At 39.6% G+C, this 20,132-nt stretch overlaps 1 protein-coding gene across 1 annotated transcript in view; it reads left to right on the top strand.

The window, feature by feature from the left end:
- LOC126335011 (zinc finger protein 808-like) overlaps positions 1 to 20,132 on the top strand; it is a 194,395-nt gene that overhangs the window by 101,047 nt on the left and 73,216 nt on the right. Inside the window, 1 exon segment of the mRNA XM_049997840.1 lies at positions 7,786 to 7,927. Within this exon segment, the coding sequence (XP_049853797.1) occupies positions 7,786 to 7,927 (142 nt within the window).

The raw sequence follows: 20,132 nt of genomic DNA, 5'->3' as shown, positions 1-20,132 counted from the left end.
ACCTCCGATGAGTATCGAGTGTCCAACATAAAAAACTTCTCATGTTTGCTGGCCAGGGCAGAGGTTTTTTAGTGCCCTTGAACTGTTTATAAACATACAACCAGATGCCTGTAGCTGCAAGTTACATGACAAAGTCAGCAGTGATCACATCTTTTTGTGTATTTGATTTTTATTCATTCTTATTTGCCTGAAAAATGCCATCCAGTTGTGACGATATTTCTTTGTTGAGATACCCAAAGGACTTCAGTTTTTATTTCACATACTTGGATGACATTTTAGCATACTTCCCTAGTGCTCAAGTGTGTGAACAGCATCTGTGTATAGTATGCCACCAATTGCCATTTGACCATGGAGTAGTGTTGCATGAAAACCAATGCATCATAGGAGAGACTCGAGTTACTTTTCTGGGCTATACCATTTGCCCATTGGCAGAAAAAGCTATGTTACAATCTATGCAAAGCCAACATAGTATCAGCAGTCGAGACAGAGAATAGTAAACTTTTACCGACGTCAACTCTCCGCAATGGCTGCTGTGCAGACATCATTCACGGATGCCCTTGCGAGCTATGCGTGCATTCACAAGACATTCAGTTTCCTCCAGGCAGGCTTAAGGTGGACATGGACAGTTGCAAATATACGAGGTAGTCATGTACTTCTGACCTCAATACAAGCTCGAGCAGCAGCCATTTGTACAGAGTACAAACCCATTACCTGTGCATTAAGAATGATGGCAACAAATGTTCATCTAGACAGTTTCAAAATAGTAAGTTTGTGAGCCAGTTTGTGGTAGACATTCACTGCATGCCAAAAATTTTGGGGCTGACTACTTTTCTTGTATTTGTGGGGTGGTAAAGATTATAAACTATAAAGAACTCGCTGCGGAGCAGACCATGAACCTACAGTTACAACAGCTATTAAAAAATCAATTGACAGGGTGAAACCTCGAAGATGATTTGTGTGCCCAACTCTTTTTAAGTTGAAATTGTTGTGTGACATTTCCCAGTGCAAACCATGACCATACATTTAGTAGAAGTGCTGAAAGAAGCTTTTAAAAAATCCACAGCTTATCATACCTGGAGCTAACACTTTGATCAGATTACCTGTGGACTGCTTTGTGTTCCCTTCTGTGGAGGAGGATGCACATGCAGGGGCACATTCGTGTGTTCCATGCCAACTAAGTAAAGTGGGCCATCATGTACGTGCTGACATCAGTAGCTTTTGAGCTGTCCCTGTGGCATTGATACGTGTTTGTGTACCTATGCATCGTAAGAGCAGCAGATAGTACATGTGAACACTCTGGATTGTTTTGTGTTGCCACACGGTGGAAGTTCCTGTGCTTTAGAATTTTAGTTTGCTTTTATCTGACTTCTCTGTATCTTCTATTTTCAGAGTAAAGGTAACTTATGTACCTGAACTACATGTGATTTTGGGCTGAAATTAAATCTATTAATGGCAGTACAGTCCCCACTTAAATGTCCTTAGGTAAAGTTGCAGTTTCTTTCTTGCACCAATTACAATGGCAAAAACATAGATACATTTTAAAAAAAAGTTATATATTGCCTTATAATAAGAAACTAGATTATTTGGTTCTGGTTAATAAGAAGAGAAGTGATACAGGCTTCATTTATTTGAATATCATGGAATTCCATATTTTGAATTTTACTGGAGCACTGTATTTCAAATTGCTGGCTACAATTACAAACATTGGTATTCATGAGGTACCGGGTACACTTTGTATGGTAAAGTTCATCACTCCTTTGTAGTTTGATACTGTTATTTCGAAGAAGAGTTCCTTAAACATTTTTGTAAAATTCAGACTGGAACGTAAAATACACTCCTGGAAATTGAAATAAGAACACCGTGAATTCATTGTCCCAGGAAGGGGAAACTTTATTGACACATTCCTGGGGTCAGATACATCACATGATCACACTGACAGAATCACAGGCACATAGTCACAGGCAACAGAGCATGCACAATGTCGGCACTAGTACAGTGTATATCCACCTTTCGCAGCAATGCAGGCTGCTATTCTCCCATGGAGACAATCGTAGAGATGATGGATGTAGTACTGTGGAACGGCTTGCCATGCCATTTCCACCTGGCGCCTCAGTTGGACCAGCATTCGTGCTGGACGTGCAGACCGCGTGAGACGACACTTCATCCAGTCCCAAACATGCTCAATGGGGGACAGATCGGGAGATCTTGCTGGCCAGGGTAGTTGACTTACACCTTCTAGAGCACGTTGGGTGGCACGGGATACATGCGGACGTGCACTGTCCTGTTGGAACAGCAAGTTCCCTTGCCGGTCTAGGAATGGTAGAACGATGGGTTCGATGATGGTTTGGATGTACCGTGCACTATTCAGTGTCCCCTCGACGATCGCCAGAGGTGTACGGCCAGTGTAGGAGATCGCTCCGCACACCATGATGCCGGGTGTTGGCCCTGTGTGCCTCGGTCGTATGCAGTCCTGATTGTGGCGCTCACCTGCACGGCGCCAAACACACATACGACCATCATTGGCACCAAGGCAGAAGCGACTCTCATCACTGAAGACGACACGTCTCCATTCGTCCCTCCATTCACGCCTGTCGCGACACCACTGGAGGCGGGCTGCACGATGTTGGGGCGTGAGCGGAAGACGGCCTAACGGTGTGCGGGATCGTAGCCCAGCTTCATGGAGACGGTTGCGAATGGTCCTCGCCGATACCCCAGGAGCAACAGTGTCCCTAATTTGCTGGGAAGTGGCGGTGCGGTCCCCTACGGCACTGCGTAGGATCCTACGGTTTTGGCATGCATCCGTGCGTCGCTGCGGTCCGGTCCCAGGTCGACGGGCACGTGCACCTTCCGCTGACCACTGGCGACAACATCGATGTACTGTGGAGACCTCACACCCCACGTGTTGAGCAATTCGGCGGTACGTCCACCTGGCCTCCCGCATGCCCACTATACGCCCTCGCTCAAAGTCCGTCAACTGCACATATTGTTCACGTCCACGCTGTCGCGGCATGCTACCAGTGTTAAAGACTGCGATGGAGCTCCGTATGCCACGGCAAACTGGCTGACACTGACGGCGGCGGTGCACAAATGCTGCGCAGCTAGCACCATTCGACGGCCAACACCGCGGTTCCTGGTGTGTCCGCTGTGCCGTGCGTGTGATCATTGCTTGTACAGCCCTCTCACAGTGTCTGGAGCAAGTATGGTGGGTCTGACACACCGGTGTCAATGTGTTCTTTTTTCCATTTCCAGGAGTGTAGTAAGAAAGGATAGTTGCCACAGTCTCTTGCAGCTTAAGCCAGACTATGAGCAGCAGTGCATGATGGAGAGGCAACCAGATCGGGGTAAGGGGAGGCTGGGACAAGTTGGGGGAGGGATAACAGCGTAGGTGTGGGGGACAGTAAACTGCTGCTAGTGGGAGCATACAGGAACAAGGTGGAGAGAGGGTAGTGCAGCTACAGGTGGTGAGAGGGTAGTACAGCTAGGAGGTAGATGGAGGGTGAGGGAGTGAAGGGGGTAGTGGAAAAGGAAAGAATTAAAAAGACTGGGTGCATTGGTGGAGTAGAGGGCTGGCTGTATAGTGCTGAAATGGGAACAGGAAAGGGTTGATGGGTGAGGACAATGACTAATGAAGAGTGAGACCAGGAGGATTTCGGGAACGTAGGGTATATTGCAGGGATAATTCTCACCTACGCAATTAAGCAAAGCTGGTGTTGGTGGGAAGAATCCATATGGCACAGGCTGTGTGAAGCAATCATTGAAATCAAGGATGTCATGTTGGGCAGCATACTCAGCAACAGGGTGGTCCACTTGATTCTTGGCCACAGCTTGTCGATGGCCATTCATCCAGACAGACAGCTTGTTGGATGTCATGCCCACATAGAATCCAGCATAGTGGTTGCAGCTTAGCTTGTAGATTATATGGAATTAAAATCCGTGGGGAAGAAATAAAAACATTGAGGTTTGCAGCCGACGTCGTAATTCTGTCAGAGATGGCAAAGGACTTGGAAGAGCAGTGGAACGGAATGGATAGTGTCTTGAAAGGAGGATATAAGATGAACATCAACAACAGCAAAATGAGGATAACAGAATGTAGTCGAATTAAATCAGGTGATGCTGAGGGAATTAGATTAGGAAATGACACTTAAAATAGCAGATGAGTTTTGCTGTTTGGAGAGAAAAATAACTGATGATGGTCAAAGTAAAGAGGAAATAAAATGTAGGCTGGTTATGGCAAAGAAAAGTGTTTCTGAAGAAAAGAAATTTGTTAACATCAAATGTAGATTTGTGTTGGAAAGTCTTTTCTGAAAGTATTTGTATGGAGTGTAGCCATGTATGGAAATGAAACATAGACAATAAATAGTTTAGACAAGGAGAGAATAGAAGCTTTCGAAATGTGGTGCTACAGATGATTGCTAAAGATTAGATGGCGTAGATCACATAACTAATGAGGAGGTACTGAATGGAATTGGGGAGAAGACGAACTTGTGGCACAACTTGAGTAGAACATTCTGAGGCATTAAGGAATCATCAATTTAGTATTGTACGGAAGTGTGGAAGGTAAAAATCATAGAGGGAGGCCAAGGCATGAATACACTAAACAGATTCAGAAGGATGTAGGTTGCAGAATTTACTTGGAGGGGAAGGAGGTTACAGAGGACACAGTAGCATGGAGAGCTGCATCAAATCAGTCTCTGGACTGGTTGTTGTTGTTATTCCTAACATGATTGGTTGCTTTGCACGAATTCTATACGCAAAATTTTAACTGTTGGTATAAATTGAAAGTTCTTAAAAAGCCAAGTATCAAAATATGTGACATAAATAGCTGTATCTTTTGATTGCATTGATTTATGTTTTTCATACCTCCAGGAGACTGTAAACCTTACGGCATAAGTTTTAGCTTGATATGTGTACAGACAGATGGATAACATGTTGATCATATAAGGGTTCCATTTTTATTGATTGAGGTATGGAAACCTAAAACCAGACACGTTAGCTACTGCCTGAATCTGCTCACCTACACTCTGTCAGGTTTGATTTCTTGTGTTATGCACAAGAATCAGGTGTGTGGAATACTCCTGTCTACCTATCAAAATCATATTATGGCAGGGCGTATAATAATCAAGGTCTTGCAAATAGCAGTTCAACAACGGTTACAAATGCAGTGTGTTATATACTGATTAAATGACCAGACCAAGAAATGACTGACTGGAAGTATTGTGTGGCGACTGGACACTAAATGTATTTTGACATGTAAAGTAACTATAACACAGGGCACCACCTCGGCAAAACCTAGTATACCCTCCCAGTTTGTGCAGTGAACGGTGAAATTTGGTCATCAGGAAGCTAACATTTAACAACAGGATGGATGTATCAATGATGGGGTTCTGGACAGAGGAACTGTTGGGCTCTAGGGTATAGAATGTGTGGATGGGCATTGTCACATGTGGTAAATAATCACAGCTGTAAATGGTGTTCTCCAGGCACAAGTTCATCAGCGCACCTGACAACTACCTAAAGAGTGTGAATCACCTCACCCTTCCCTGGGGAAGTGTACAGTTATTTTTACTTCTCTTAGTGATGCTCTATCCAAGATAACATGATGTGTTCTCCATACAAAGAATTCTTAGTTCAGTCAGTTTCATTTGACAGCCCAGATGATTGTACTTTAATTAACAAGTGTTGGTCTGATATGAAGCCAAATACTTTTTGGAAGTTAAGAAGTATTGCAACCCCCTATTTATCTATATCCTCGGCTTTCAAGATGTGATGCTATTATAAAAGCGTGAGTTGTGTTTCATGTGACCAATGTTTTTGGAATCCATGTTAGTTGGCACAGAGGAGGTAGGTTTGTGATATGTCATTACATTTGAGCTCAGTATATGTTCTAAGATTTTTCAGCAGATTCACATTGATTTCTGACAATAATTTTGCAAATCACATCTTCTACCCATCTTGTATATGGATATGACCTGTGCTTTCTTCCTGAAACTTGATCTTTGAATTTTGTGCTGCAATGTTTCATACAGTTCTTGATGACAAACATGTAATGCAGTAAGAAATGAACCATAGAAAATGACCAGGGGTATCTGATGGTGTGTGTAATGCAAACACGGAATGAACAGGCCAGCAGAATTAATTTTCATTTTTAACACTTTGACACTGTTCTGCTTCAATCATTCCTACATTGATGATACTGTTGTCACGCTTCTTCCATCATGCTGTCCTCACTGGCCAGAATGAGAGCTATTTACTAACATCCAGTGGTCTCCACCTCTCTCTTGCATGAATCACAGCAAGAAAAAAACCATTTTCATTATTTCTTTTGCGTATCTTGAGCATTTGTTACCACTGAAGATTTGACATATAGATAATAAATTGTTGTAAATGTGTTATCAAAAAAAGGCAGATTTTGACATGACAATGTAAAGTGTTCCCATATGAGGGACACAAAGATCAGGAAGAGCTTGAGTCATATCAAGGTTAGCCAGAAAACTTGAATCCTCAAGGTAAATAAATGAAAGTATTGTTGTGGCATTCAAATTTGGCATTCCCTTTTACCTCAACACTCTACAGTTATGTTAATAAATGTAAATGGTCAACTGTCCTTATAAAGCAAAGAATACTTAGAGTATAACACAGATAATTTCTAAAGAAATGCTACGGATAAATCAATCTGTAAATTTTAATATGCTGGCAAAATAGTTAGAAATTGCTCTCACTTGAGAGGGAAGACTACTTACAAAGTCCCATTTAAATAAGTTGGCACTTCGCAGCAGGAAGGTTGACTGCTCCCATCCACAAGTCATCTATTTCAAGAGTAGAGAGGGGAAAACCTGAATAATATATAAATCTCAAACAGTGCAATGCCCCCAGGATGGAATAACAATAATATAGAAAGAATAGATTACTGCTCACCGTATAGAGGGGGTGTTGAGTTATGACTCAGTGCCTCCTCTATGTAGTGAGGAGCTGTGTAGCCTTTCCATACATAAATTTCATGATGTTTACAGTATTTTTGTGGGAAGTAGAGCTTAACTTCATATTCGTTTTGGGTCACATGCTGATTAATCTTCACTAATGGGAAACTGAAGAAGTGCTCATATTTCGTAAGGTATACATTTCAGAGCATATGTTTATTGGACATTTTTTCTAGTTTTGGTCTGTACAATCACCTCTTATAAGTTGCCTACCACACAATCTTAGCAACAACAGTACCAGTACATGTGTTCCACTGTCAGAGGTATCTGAATCATTTTGCATATAACTTTTGGCTTTGTTTCTGGACCAGGGTCCCTTACCTCAGATTAAGACATGTACTCTTTTCCCTCATCCCTGAAACTTGTAACATAGTCATGGAATCACCATGTATCATAGTGATGACTTCAGCAGTGCGCAAAGTAGTACATAAATAAAAATTAAATATGAGGAGACCGCAGCAGCAGTGACACTGTAGCATCAGTCTTATGTTGTCCAGTGAGTAAAGATGTGGAGTGTAAATTTACATGTGTTCTCTTATTGTATCTCTAGCATGATGTACATTATTTTTGTAAAGTTCGCTTTATTCACATTAAAAATGTTTATGAGGCATATGTTGCTGAATTACTTAGGTGTAAATAGTAGTGTATTATCTCCAGTACTAGCAGGGAGGTATAAGCTTATTACTCACAGCATCAAACTAAAAGAACAAACATTGTGTGTAAAATGCTATTGTGAACTACACTGGCTAGCCAGTGTAGTTCATTGTGATTTTATTAATATATCTAACTCTCTTTTTTTCAATTACAGGTTTCCAATTCAAGATCTTAAAGGCCACACAATGGATATTCGCACTCCTGATGGAAATATTGTAAAGATAAGTGCTCCTATTAATGGTGAACAGGACCTATCCAAGACACTTGGAGTTGAAATGGTCCAAAACATGTACAAGGTATGAAAACTCTGTGTGAAAGTATACAGTAGCTTCGTATTTGATTCTTACAGTATTTGCAACTGTTGATCAATATCTCTTATGATTTTGAGCAGCTTGGCAGATTTTACTGTGTCATTGCTGTTGACTGACATTTATGTTGCTTGTCTCCAAGTGTAGGTATAACCATTTAGATTTGACAGATTGTCTGTGCCTTTATGAAACAGTAATGGGAGTGGTCAGACACAACTTAACAGTATGGTGGAATAATGTGGGGAGAGGGGGAGGATAAATTACATATGGTTTATTTCAGTATGATAATAGTGGACATCAGTTAAACACTTAATTGAGATTTTAAGTTTTGTGTTACCTGCTGTACTGTGAAATCATTCCACTAATATTACAGGCTGCAGTTGGTGCTGGTTCAACTGAACCTTGTTAGTATCAATCCTACAAAGAGTGCTAGCCCCACAAGGTATCCAGGAGAAGGTTTGTAAGGTAGGAGAGGTACTGACAGAAGTAAAGCTGAGAGAGCAGGTCATGGGTCATGCTTGTAGAGACAGTCAGTGATCACTTTCCTGTAGAAAACAAGATCCCAGGTTTGAGTCCCAATCTGCCACACAATTTTAATTTGCCAGGAAACTGCACACACTGCTGCAGACTGGAAATTTGTTTTAGAATATTGAGTCCTGATTTGTTGAGGTTATAAACACAGATGGGGTTAGTTTATGACTAAGAAAAATAAAATGTCTCTGAATTTGGAAGACCTGTATGACAGGCATTGCCTTTAGTTTTCAGTCTGTGTTAATTGACTGCAAAGAGGAGCATGTGTTAGGTGAAGCTTGTATCATTTTCATTCTCAGTTATGTTATTATAGCCCTTTATTTTCTTTGCAATTTTCCCAGTGTTTGTACCGTCCAGTTTTTTGTAATTGGGAATGGCTTCTAATTTCTTTGCTCTTTATGTTTTAATTTGTCCTTATGTTCATCAAAATGTTTTACACTGTACCAATGCAGAATTTGTAGTCAATTGATGGAAGAAATATACCTCCATTTCCTCTTAATTCGTTAACCGTAGCCTTGTTAGTATGCTCCTTGCTGTTGTCATTGCTGTTATGAATGTTTGCATGTTTGTGTTTATGGGTTAGTTCTTTTTCAGATCTTTGTTATTGACTAAGAAGGATATTCAGTCATGCTGAACTTAATAAACTCCAGTACCTAGATGTTTAAGGATTCATTAACAAACTGCAGCCCACAGAGACTAATTCACTTTCCCTCAACATTGATCCACAATTAGTTGCTGCAAATAATTGCAGCAATCAGGAAAACATTGTTCTCTCTCCATGTGACACTGAAAGGGCTACTGACTGTTAAAACTTTCACTGTTCGCTAAATATCTCACACATATTTTCTTCTTTGACTATCTGGTGTACAAGCAGCAAAAATACTGGGCAACCGTAGACAAATTGTTAGAGAAATTAGTCTTCTCACAATGGCAGCTTAAAAACCAAGCCAGGGCACGATGATCACGTAGGTAAATTGGGTTACTGAATGAGAAAATGCAAGAATCGGACACTTACTGTGTGTTCATCTATGCCCTGTGTGCTAGTAGGGCTTACTTTATGGCTACTTTAAGACTCACTTGGTTGAAATGTTTGAATCACAGTGATGTCATCTGGTTACCAACAAATATGTGGCACAGAAGCCATTAAAGATTTAAGAATGTGCATATAAAGCGCTCACCATCTACCACTAACTGAGAATGATAGACCAATTTTACAAGCAAGTTCTTTTAAATCACTCATATTCATCAATTGCAAGTTGAAATGACAATTTCACACATTTTGGAATGAAGGTAGAAGCCACAAAATTACCTTTGATGAGCATATGGATTCAAGTGTTTGGCGATACTTCTCTGGCATCTGTCTCATTGTGTAATGGAGTGATAATCTGAAGGCACAGAAATGCATGTTTCCATTTTTTTTAATTTGTTGTATGAATACACTAGAATGAAAAAGACAGTGAAATTTTGGACACTGTTCACCACAATTATAAAAACAAGTAACAAAATAGCTGGCCTTAAAAATCCTGCAGTTTGTTGATACTGTATCGTTTTCTTCGCTTTTTGACTGAATATTAAAAGTCTCTTCACAAGTCCTATTGAGAATAAGTCCTTAAGTGTGCTCTTGTGCTGTATACTGCCTTTAGGTGAGGTATACCCAACACCTGGAAGGATTCTCCAGTGTGTGGAAAAAATTTTTTACTTGTTTCTTTCTTTATATTTAAATTATGATAACACAACTTAAGAATTATACTCAAGAGATCTCACAGTACACTCACATCTCCAGTGATAGTCTTTAATTCATTTAACCTAATGATTGGTCATAACAACTGAAGATGCTCCTTGCTTTATCTGTAACATAGTTGAAAAAAGCTCTTCTTCCACTTCGACCAAACATTAAATAAATTAATAAAAAGGCTATAGAATCTCAGGTAAGTAGTAAACTGGTCGCAAATAAATAAAAAGTTTGTGTACCAAGCCATGAGAGAGATATCACATCACTAATGATCAGTAATGTCCCCAAGATTAATTATTATAACTTCCACCAGGGTTGGGAGAGAAGATGCATTGAAAATTTTTACCACCTCCTGTTGCATGAAATAATACACTACATCTACATCTACATCCATACTCCACAAGCCACCTGACGGTGTGTGGCGGAGGGTACCTTGAGTACCTCTATCGGTTCTCCCTTCTATTCCAGTCTCGTATTGTTCGTGGAAATAAGGATTGTCGGTATGCTTCTGTGTGAGCTCTAATCTCTCTGATTTTATCCTCATGGTCTCTTCACGAGATATACGTAGGTAGGGAGCAATATACTGCTTGACTCCTCAGTGAAGGTATGTTCTCGAAACTTTAACAAAAGCCCGTACTGAGCTACTGAGCGTCTCTCCTGCAGAGTCTTCCACTGGAATTTATCTATCATTTCCGTAATGCTTTCGCGATTACTAAATGATCCTTTGAAGCACACTGCTCTCAGTTGGATCTTCTCTGTCTCTTCTATCAACCCTATCTGGTACGGATCCCACACTGCTGAGCAGTATTCAAGCAGTGGGCGAACAAGTGTACTGTAACCTACTTCCTTTGTTTTTGGATTGCATTCCCTTAGGATTCTTCCAATGAATCTCAGTCTGGAATCTGCTTTACTTACGATCAACTTTATATGATCATTCCATTTTAAATCACTCCTAATGCGTACTCCCAGATAATTTATGGAATTAACTGCTTCCAGTTGCTGACCTGCTATTTTGTAGCTAAATGATAAGGGATCTATCTTTCTATGTATTCGCAACACATTACACTTGTCTACATTGGGATTCAATTGCCATTCCCTGCCCCATGCATCAATTTGCTACAGATCCTCCTGCATTTCAGTATAATTTTCCATTGTTACAACCTCTCGATATACCACCGCATCATCTGCAAAAAGTATCAGTGAACTTCTGATGTCATGCACAAGGTCATTTATGTATACTGTGAATAGCAACGGCCCTATGACACTCCCCAGCGGCACACCTGAAATCACTCTTGCTTCAGAAGACTTCTCTCCATTGAGAATGACATGCTGCGTTCTGTTATCTAGGAACTCTTCAATCCAATCACACAATTGGTCTGATAGTCCATATGCTCTTACTTTATTCATTAAATGACTGTGGGGAACTGTATCGAACACCTAGTGGAAGTCAAGAAACCGGCATCTACCTGTGAACCCATGTCTATGGCCCTCTGAGTCTCGTGGACGAATAGCGCGAGCTGGGTTTCACACGACCCTCTTTTTCGAAACCCATGCTGATTCCTACAGAGTAGATTTCTAGTCTCCAGAAAAGTCATTATACTCGAACATAATACATGTTCCAAAATTCTATAACTGATCGATGTTAGAGATATAGGTCTATAGTTTTGCACATCTGTTTGACGTCCCTTCTTGAAAACGAGGATGACCTGTGCCCTTTTCCAATCCTTTGCAAAGCTATGCTCTTCTAGAGACCTACGATACACCGCTGCAAGAAGGGGTACACTATTCGCAAATTTACTTCGATAACAAATTCAGTTGTGAAGGGTGCACCACAGAATTGCTGAAGCACCTAAATAAGTCTGTATTTGCAGTGAGAATGATGTCAGATGCAGGAAATATTAATATTAAAAAGCTTGTGTACTTTGCTTACTTTCATTCTAGTATGTCATACCAGGTCGTATTCTGGGGTAAATGATCAAACTGAGCAAAAGCTTTTAGCACACAGAAATGTGTAATAAGAACCATTTGTGGCATAAATTCAAGAACATCATGTAAAAATCTGTTCAAGGAATTTTGTATTCTAACCAATTCTTCTTTATATATTTTTCCCTTAATGAAATTTGTTGCAGGTAATATATCTCTATTTACAACCAATAGCTCACTACATAGTAGCCTTGTTAGTATGCTCCTTGCCACCTGTAGCTATCTATACCAGGTCACCACCTACATCATATTCCCCGTCCCTATCAAGACTGTTCCCTGCTCCACCCACTGTCATTACCTGATCCTCCTTTGTAAAATTCCTACATAACTGCCCTATGCTGTCAGTCCTCTGAGCCAACCATGCACTAGGCTTCACAATGCTGGTGACCTGGTACTCATTCCCCAACACTTCCTGCAATTGCTGTCCCACACCTCTACAATGTGAACTACCTAGCAGCAGAACCTTCTTCTTTCTGTTAGACTTTGCAACTGACCTTGGCCTCCTACCTGCTGCCGACTGCTGCATGTTCCCTATTCTACAGCTACAAGAGGCTCCTCTCCACTCAACTCTGACAGTTGGTCAAATCTATTGCATATACGCAAAGTATAACTGTCTGAATACCTCATCCTCCTAGCTGCCTTCTTGCCAACTGTCAGTTCGCATTTCCCATCACTCTTCACCCTCCTCAACCTATCTAGTAGTTCCTCTTTTGCACTTTATAACTGCACCTGAAGGGCACAGATCTTACATTCCTGCTCCTCTATCAACTTATTTCTACTACAGATTCTGCATTCCCAGGAGAGGATCCCGCTAGAATGCCTACTGGCTTCGCCACTGCACCTCCCCCCCCCCAATGAAAATACTTTGAACAAATCCCACACCATAACCCACTACTCACAAACCTACGACAGGGCCCACACTTCTCATCATAAAATTTTACAGTTACTGAAAAAACTATACGTCTATGTCACGTAAGTTCAGTTACACCAGTAGAACTATTTATTGAATTAACTATAGTGGTCTCAAAATTCTCTGTCTGCTAAGAAAGCAACTACTTATATTAATACTACTACACCACAACTAATATCAATACTAACAAAACTTCACAAAATTATTAGTTAAAACCAAACATTCAAGCGGCTAATACTGAGGTGTGAGGCTTGGACAAATGATGCAAGCACACTCACAAATAACAGACCTCTCGAGTCAATAACACAGCAGGAAAGACCATGATTAATGAAAATCCACTAATAAGTTACTTTTATGTGACAATAGCAACTTATATATAAATAAAAGATCACAATTCAGTCCAGTTCTTGAACTTTTGCTCATCCCACAATCTATTGACATATGTTGGTACTATCTCCACAACGGTGTTGCTGCTGTAATTTATTCTCACAACTGCAGTTACACTTGTTTAATATGATTTATTTCATGTGTTAGACATTTCATTTTGAATTAATTTTCCTTCTTGTTTCATCTGAATGTCAGTATGATGTTCTAAAGCTGATTAAAAGATGTTAACATTTTTATTTGGTATTCTAATATGTGAACACTAACTGAATTTCTCATTTGCAACCCACTTAGTAAATCATTACAGTCTTTCATAATCAAATAAAATGTTATTCTCAGTTCCGAATTGAGGAATATTTTTTGAAGGAAAAAATTTCAGACTTTGAATATTGTCCTTTGTTAATAATCTACATTAATGTTTGTACACAGTATCCCTACATGTACGAGAAATTTTATTGCAAACCTGTGCAAACTCAACAAGAGGTTGTAAGATGATAGAATTTAGTGCTGTTTCCTCCCATGTATCACAAAATTTAAAATTTTAAGCAGAGCGATAGATTTTTGTAATGGGTAGTTCATAGTTTCTCGCATATCTCTTGCACTAATACTGCACAAGTCCAATGTGATGTGATTGTTCGAGCAGTGTCGATGTTGTATCAAGTGCTTTGGCATATTGGGAAATCTTGAGCCTCTTTGAACATGAATATTGTTTGCCCAGCTTACCCTTAAGAGCTATTCAAAATAAATGTGCATGTGGCCTCAATTGCCAAAGCTTCATTTGCAATTTTAAGATTATGCTTATATAATCAATTAAACAACGTAAAAATGTTAGCCTCAGCAGCATTAGTTTGATCTGTGTTTATACGTTGACCCAATATTTTTCGAATGACGAACTTGTGGAAAAACATCATCTTATAATTGGGTACATTTGGTGACTTCTATCCAGAATTATTACAAAATGACCATTGCTGACACTACATGCATAAAAGCGAAAATGTTATCATGAATAAACTGTTCAATTTGCAGTTCATTCATGACAGAAAGAGGCAAAAATATCAATAAGAGGTTTATCTTGTTGAATGTGGCGCATATTTGCAAACTAATGTCTCGCAGCCAGTGCAGTTTTTTCTTACGTTTCTACATAATTATTTGGTTATTAACTTCTTTAGGCCATCAAAACATTTATATGAGAATCGTCAAGAAACAATTGCTGGAACAGACTGCTATGTTTTGTGGCAATTTACAAAATAAGGTAGTGCTCATTGTTTGATCTCAACCTCTGAAGCGTTCAACATGTCGCAAAACAGTCATAAAGCCTGTAGACCACTGCATAGGTTTAATAACACTTTGCGCTCATTTACTTGTCAGCAAAAGCAGCTCAGCAACTCTCTTTGGGTAAGCAGCAAGTGCAAAACTAGATTGACCAATAAACATGAAAACTAATGGATCTCCCAGGTGACATCAGCAAGGACAAACATGAAATAGAGATATACATCACACAATCCTCAAAACAATGTCATCATAAACAAAAAAGCAAGTAGAAGAAAAAACATGGTTTCTTCCCAGTTTAATAAACCTCCGAATGACCTTAACTCCTGTTTTCAGTTATTTGCTCTATAAGGCTGATTTCGTTCAGTTACACTATCTTCTTCTGTCTCTGTACACTATTCTTTGAAGGACAAAATTGCTGATCACCTGAACTTCCAACCATCAAATTAAACCTCAGGTCCTTATGCATTAAATCACAAAACTTGCCATCAGATTTTGAATATTTGTGATGAAACTCAATGTCTACACACAGAAACAGAACTTATTTTGTAGTCTTTCTATATCCAAAATGAGTTTGACCAATCCCTGTGGATCTCAAATGTCAGTTTTGATAAATTAATATATTGCCAAAATAAATCAGCATCCATTTGGCTGCTAAGCCCTTCCTTGTATTCCCGACAAGGGACAACAACCAACTTGTCAATTTCACGAGTTCCCAGCGGCTCCTTAAATTTTTGAGATCCATGAATATTCACTAATGACCTCTGTAGCTACATACTTATTTATTTATTAATTTTTTTTTATTTTCACCCAAGGACCATACCCTAAAAGTACAGAGTGACCAAAAAGTTCATTAACATTTGAAGATGTACTAATTCACAGGATAATGTAGATAGAGAGGTAAAACTTGACACACATGCCTAAAGTGAAATGGGGTTTTATTGAATCCAAAAACGAGTGCAAAAACTGGCCAACAGGTGACACTGAACAGCAATAAGCCGGTGATGCCGCATAAGAATTGTGTACAAATGAGCTTTAGTAAGGGAGTCAGATGCACCAGTAGTCACAGCATGTTGAATTTACCAGAAAAGGCACTGTTAGTGATGCATTACTATCAGGATAGAGAACCTGTCACTCCAGCTTTCCAATCCAATTGCCATTTTCGAACAGGGATAGGTCCTGTAACAAATGTCACTGTGAATAAAATGATTATGAAGTTCGAAGCCACAGGATGTTTAAATGATCGCCCCATAGTGGGCGATCAGACCCAAGTGCTGCTGCTGCTGTTCGGACAGTTCAGAAAGAAACGGAGACTTTAGATGGTTCGTCTCTGCATGGTTAAGTCAGCGCTTGTGAAGTCATATGCCATAACAGCATTCTTGCACTACTGTTCAAAGAACACTAAAATGTACCCCCCAGTGCTATCCATAAAAAATCAAACATTGTCGTGAACTATTAGCCACTGATTTTCTGATGCGGAGAACGTTTGTTGTGTGGGCACTTAAAAAAATGGGGGGAGGGGATGATGATTGGTTATCTAACTTGTTGTGGGCTGACAAAGCCCATTTCACACTCCAAGGGTCTGTCGACATTCACAAATACAGAATTTGGGCTACCAAAAATTCGAGAAGTGTCATGGAAACCCCATTGCATGACAAAAAAGTCATGGTGTGGTGTGGATTTACCCCTATCAGCCATGATTTTACCCTCTTTCTTTGAGGAATTTCAGAGTACTGCTTTTCAAACTGTCAGTATGGTGGGTGCAAGGTATACTGATATGTTACAGAATAACATCATCTCTTGTCTGGCTGATAAACACCTGCTGGAACGTATAATTTTGATGCAGGATGGCGCTCCACGCTGTATTGCTACACATATGAATGATCTCGTTTCCAAATCATTTGGTGAGGATTGCATACTGATCCACTGCTTCCATCATGCTTGGCCTCCCAGGTTCCCATACCTAAATCCATGGAATTATTGGTGATTTCCATGGAATTATTGGTGATTATTGGTGATTGTGATCGTCCAGCTTCATAAGAAATGCTAAAAGTTAACATCCAATGGCAATTTCTCATAATACTTACTGATATTTTGTACAGTGCCGTTCACCACTTTTTTCCTTGACTGCAGGCATTTTTGATGAATGACAGCTGTTGAGCATTTGTAATAAAACATGTATATGCTAAAATCTCTTGTTATGCTAATTATTGTTTTTGTATCGTATGAGATGGCCTTTTATTGGTCATTTTGCGGCTTTTTTTTTTTTAGTTCATTTAAAAAATCTCGTGTCATTTCAAGCATTTCTGTCAATTTTTTACATCTCTATCTACATTATTCCTCATGTTACTGAATTTTCAAATGTTAATAGGCTTTTAGGTCACCCAATACTACTCTACATGCTGTGTGCTCATAAAATCTCAAGTAACTCTCTCATTGTAAACATGAGAAAAGTTCTCGTGACATTAATGGAAACCAATACATCTAGTGCAGGAGAGCTGACAAAAATGGATTCCTGTTATTAAATGCTGTATATAGATGGAGGCGTCCAGCTAGACTACCAATCCCAGCCCATAGCTCATTAAGAGAGAGAGAGAGAGAGAGAGAGAGAGAGAGAGAGAGAGAGAGAGAGAAGTGGGAAGGAAAACTAAAGGTGAATTAATATTAGAACAGCTCTTTCACAGATTTTCAGGAGGATGCAGGTGTGTGTGAAGGAGTGGGGAAGGGGAGAGGGGGGGGGGGGGGGGGGAGCCTGGTAAAGTGAGATACCAAACAGTCACCCTGTATTCACCTACGCCCTATGTGCTAAGGATTGCTTACTATACTACACACATTGTGGAACCTGAATGTTTGAATCACATTGACAGCATCTGGATACCAGCAAACATGAGGCACAGGCTACAAAAGTTTTAGGCATGTGCTTATAAGAGTCCACTACCTACGATTTAGGTTCAACTGAGAATGAAAGAGGAATTTTATAAACAAGATTTTTTTTCTAAAAGCTATTCTCAAAAGATAGAGCCCAAAATAAAATCATTACCAGTTCAATGTAAGAAATGTTGTAAATTTGTATGGCTACACTTAAAGCAGTTGATCACATTTTCCCAAAAATTAATGACAGAATACTTTGACCAACAGTGAATGATTAAAGGACGTTATGAGTACTTGTGCGCCTATAAATATGCATTAAAGCTGTATGAATGGGCAAATTTATCAAATTAGTAACAAAGTTACTGGATCACCTACTTGTCACAAATTTTAATTGTCACATATGAAGCTTTTTACAGGCCTCTAGAAATGAACTACGCCCACAATTCAAAGCTTTAAAGAGAAGCTTGGACTTGGATGTTCGTATGTTGAGTAACAAGGTAAAAAATGTAAATGTTGTGTGACTAGGGCCGCCCGTCGGGTAGACCGTTCGCCGGGTGCAAGTCTTTCAATTTGACGTCACTTCAGCGACTTGCTCATCAAAGGGGATGAAATAATGATGATTAGGACAACACAACACCCAGTCCCTGAGCAGAGAAAATCTATGAACCAGCTGGGAATCAAACCCAGGCCCTTCGGATTGACATTCTGTTGTGCTGACCACTCAGCTGCTGGGGGAGGGGGGGGGGCGGACAGGAACAAGGTATGTGCAATTAATGGGCTTAACAACATTTCTTACATTGAACTGGTAATGATTTCATTTTGGGCTCTATCTTTTGAGAATAGCTCTTCAAAAATTGCTTTTGTGGTTGGAGATTTTCTATGAAATAAGACACCACATTTTTGCAACTTTAGCTACTTGAAGAAAAATATTTGAATTAAGGTGAATCCAGTGTGCAGTAGAGCCAGTTATTTCATTAATCTCACACTCTATTTCATAATTTGGGTAAACATTGTCTGAAATTCCACCATCTTTTTCATTATAGAAAACAAAAAATAATACTTCATTCTTCTAACCATTATGCCATGGGAGAAAAGTCGTCAAAATAGTCTGCTTGAACACTCGAGTTTATGTGCTTGTTAAAGGTAACTTTGCGGCTTCTATCTTCATTCTAAAACATGCAGAGGTATCATTTCAGCTTGTGAAAGATGAATATGAACAATTTTAGAAAAAAAATCTTGTTTATAAAATTGCTCTTTCATTCTCAGTTGAACCTAAATCGTAGGTAGTGGACTCTTATAAGCACATGCCTAAGACTTTTGTAGCCTGTGCCTCATGTTTGCTGGTATCCAGATGCTGTCAATGTGATTCAAACATTCAGGTTCCACAATGTGTGTAGTATAGTAAGCAATCCTTAGCACATAGGGCGTAGGTGAATACAGGGTGACTGTTTGGTATCTCACTTTACCAGTCATTGACCCACTTCCACTGTTCGGTGGCACAACCTGGTGTGGTTTTTATGCTTATAGTTCCAAATGGTCTAATTTTCCTGCCTTTTGTCTACAGTGGCCCAGTTTTTTTTTCCTGTAAAATGTACATTAGTGCTTTGGAGTTCTATTACCAAGTCACTGGAGTGTAAGTAATTAAAGCCTCAATATGACACGACAGTTATGATTCCGTAACAGTAGCTAAGTGGCATAAATCATAAATCACAACAGTATTGGTTAAGACACTAGACTTCTATTCAGAAGATTTGCCGTTCAACTCTATTTTTAGCTTTCCAAACAATCGAAAATCCAGGATGGAAGAAAGACAGTATTATGAAAAGAATACATTGCTACTCACCATATAGTGGAGATGTTGAGTTGCAGACAAGCTTTTTGTTGTGCCTGTTTGCGACTCAAGATCTCCACCATAATGCGAGTAGCAGTCTGCCCTTTTTATAACATTTTTAGCTTTTCCTTATTTCTTTAAATTTCTCGAGGTAGATGCTTAATCTTTTATGTCCTGGGCTATGTTCGCCTTTCTTCTTTCCTTGAAGTGTCAGCTGCAAAAACACTGTATTTTGTTGTCGCATATTATATGGCCAAAGTATTAGAGTTTTCTTCTCTTGATGATATTGAGAATTTCTAAACCTTTGTCGATATGCTGCAGTTCTGCCATGCTTGTGACTATCTGTTCGTGGTATCCTTAATATCCTTCGGTACGTACACATTTCAGATGCTTCCAATTTCTTACCTGATACTGCGGTAAGTGCCCATGAGTGGTAAGTATAGTCCTTATTTGATGACTGCTCAAAACTTTCATTTGCTGACTGATCTGTCACTCTGCTTTTGTGCCTTCAAACTGGCAACATAAACTGGTCATTGTTTTGCATACCACTGATCATTTCAAGATTTAGATCTTAGCATTTGACTGAGTAGTTCCCCCAAAAGAAAGTTACAAAATCAGTATGAAGCAGTCTAATTGCAGGGTAGTGCTGTGCAGGCAAATGATTTTGAATGAGGTTAAGAAA

This window comes from Schistocerca gregaria, chromosome 2 (genome assembly GCF_023897955.1).
Source record: "Schistocerca gregaria isolate iqSchGreg1 chromosome 2, iqSchGreg1.2, whole genome shotgun sequence".
NCBI classification, from domain to species: Eukaryota; Metazoa; Arthropoda; class Insecta; order Orthoptera; family Acrididae; genus Schistocerca; species Schistocerca gregaria.
This window is presented reverse-complemented; position numbering and strand designations above follow the sequence as displayed.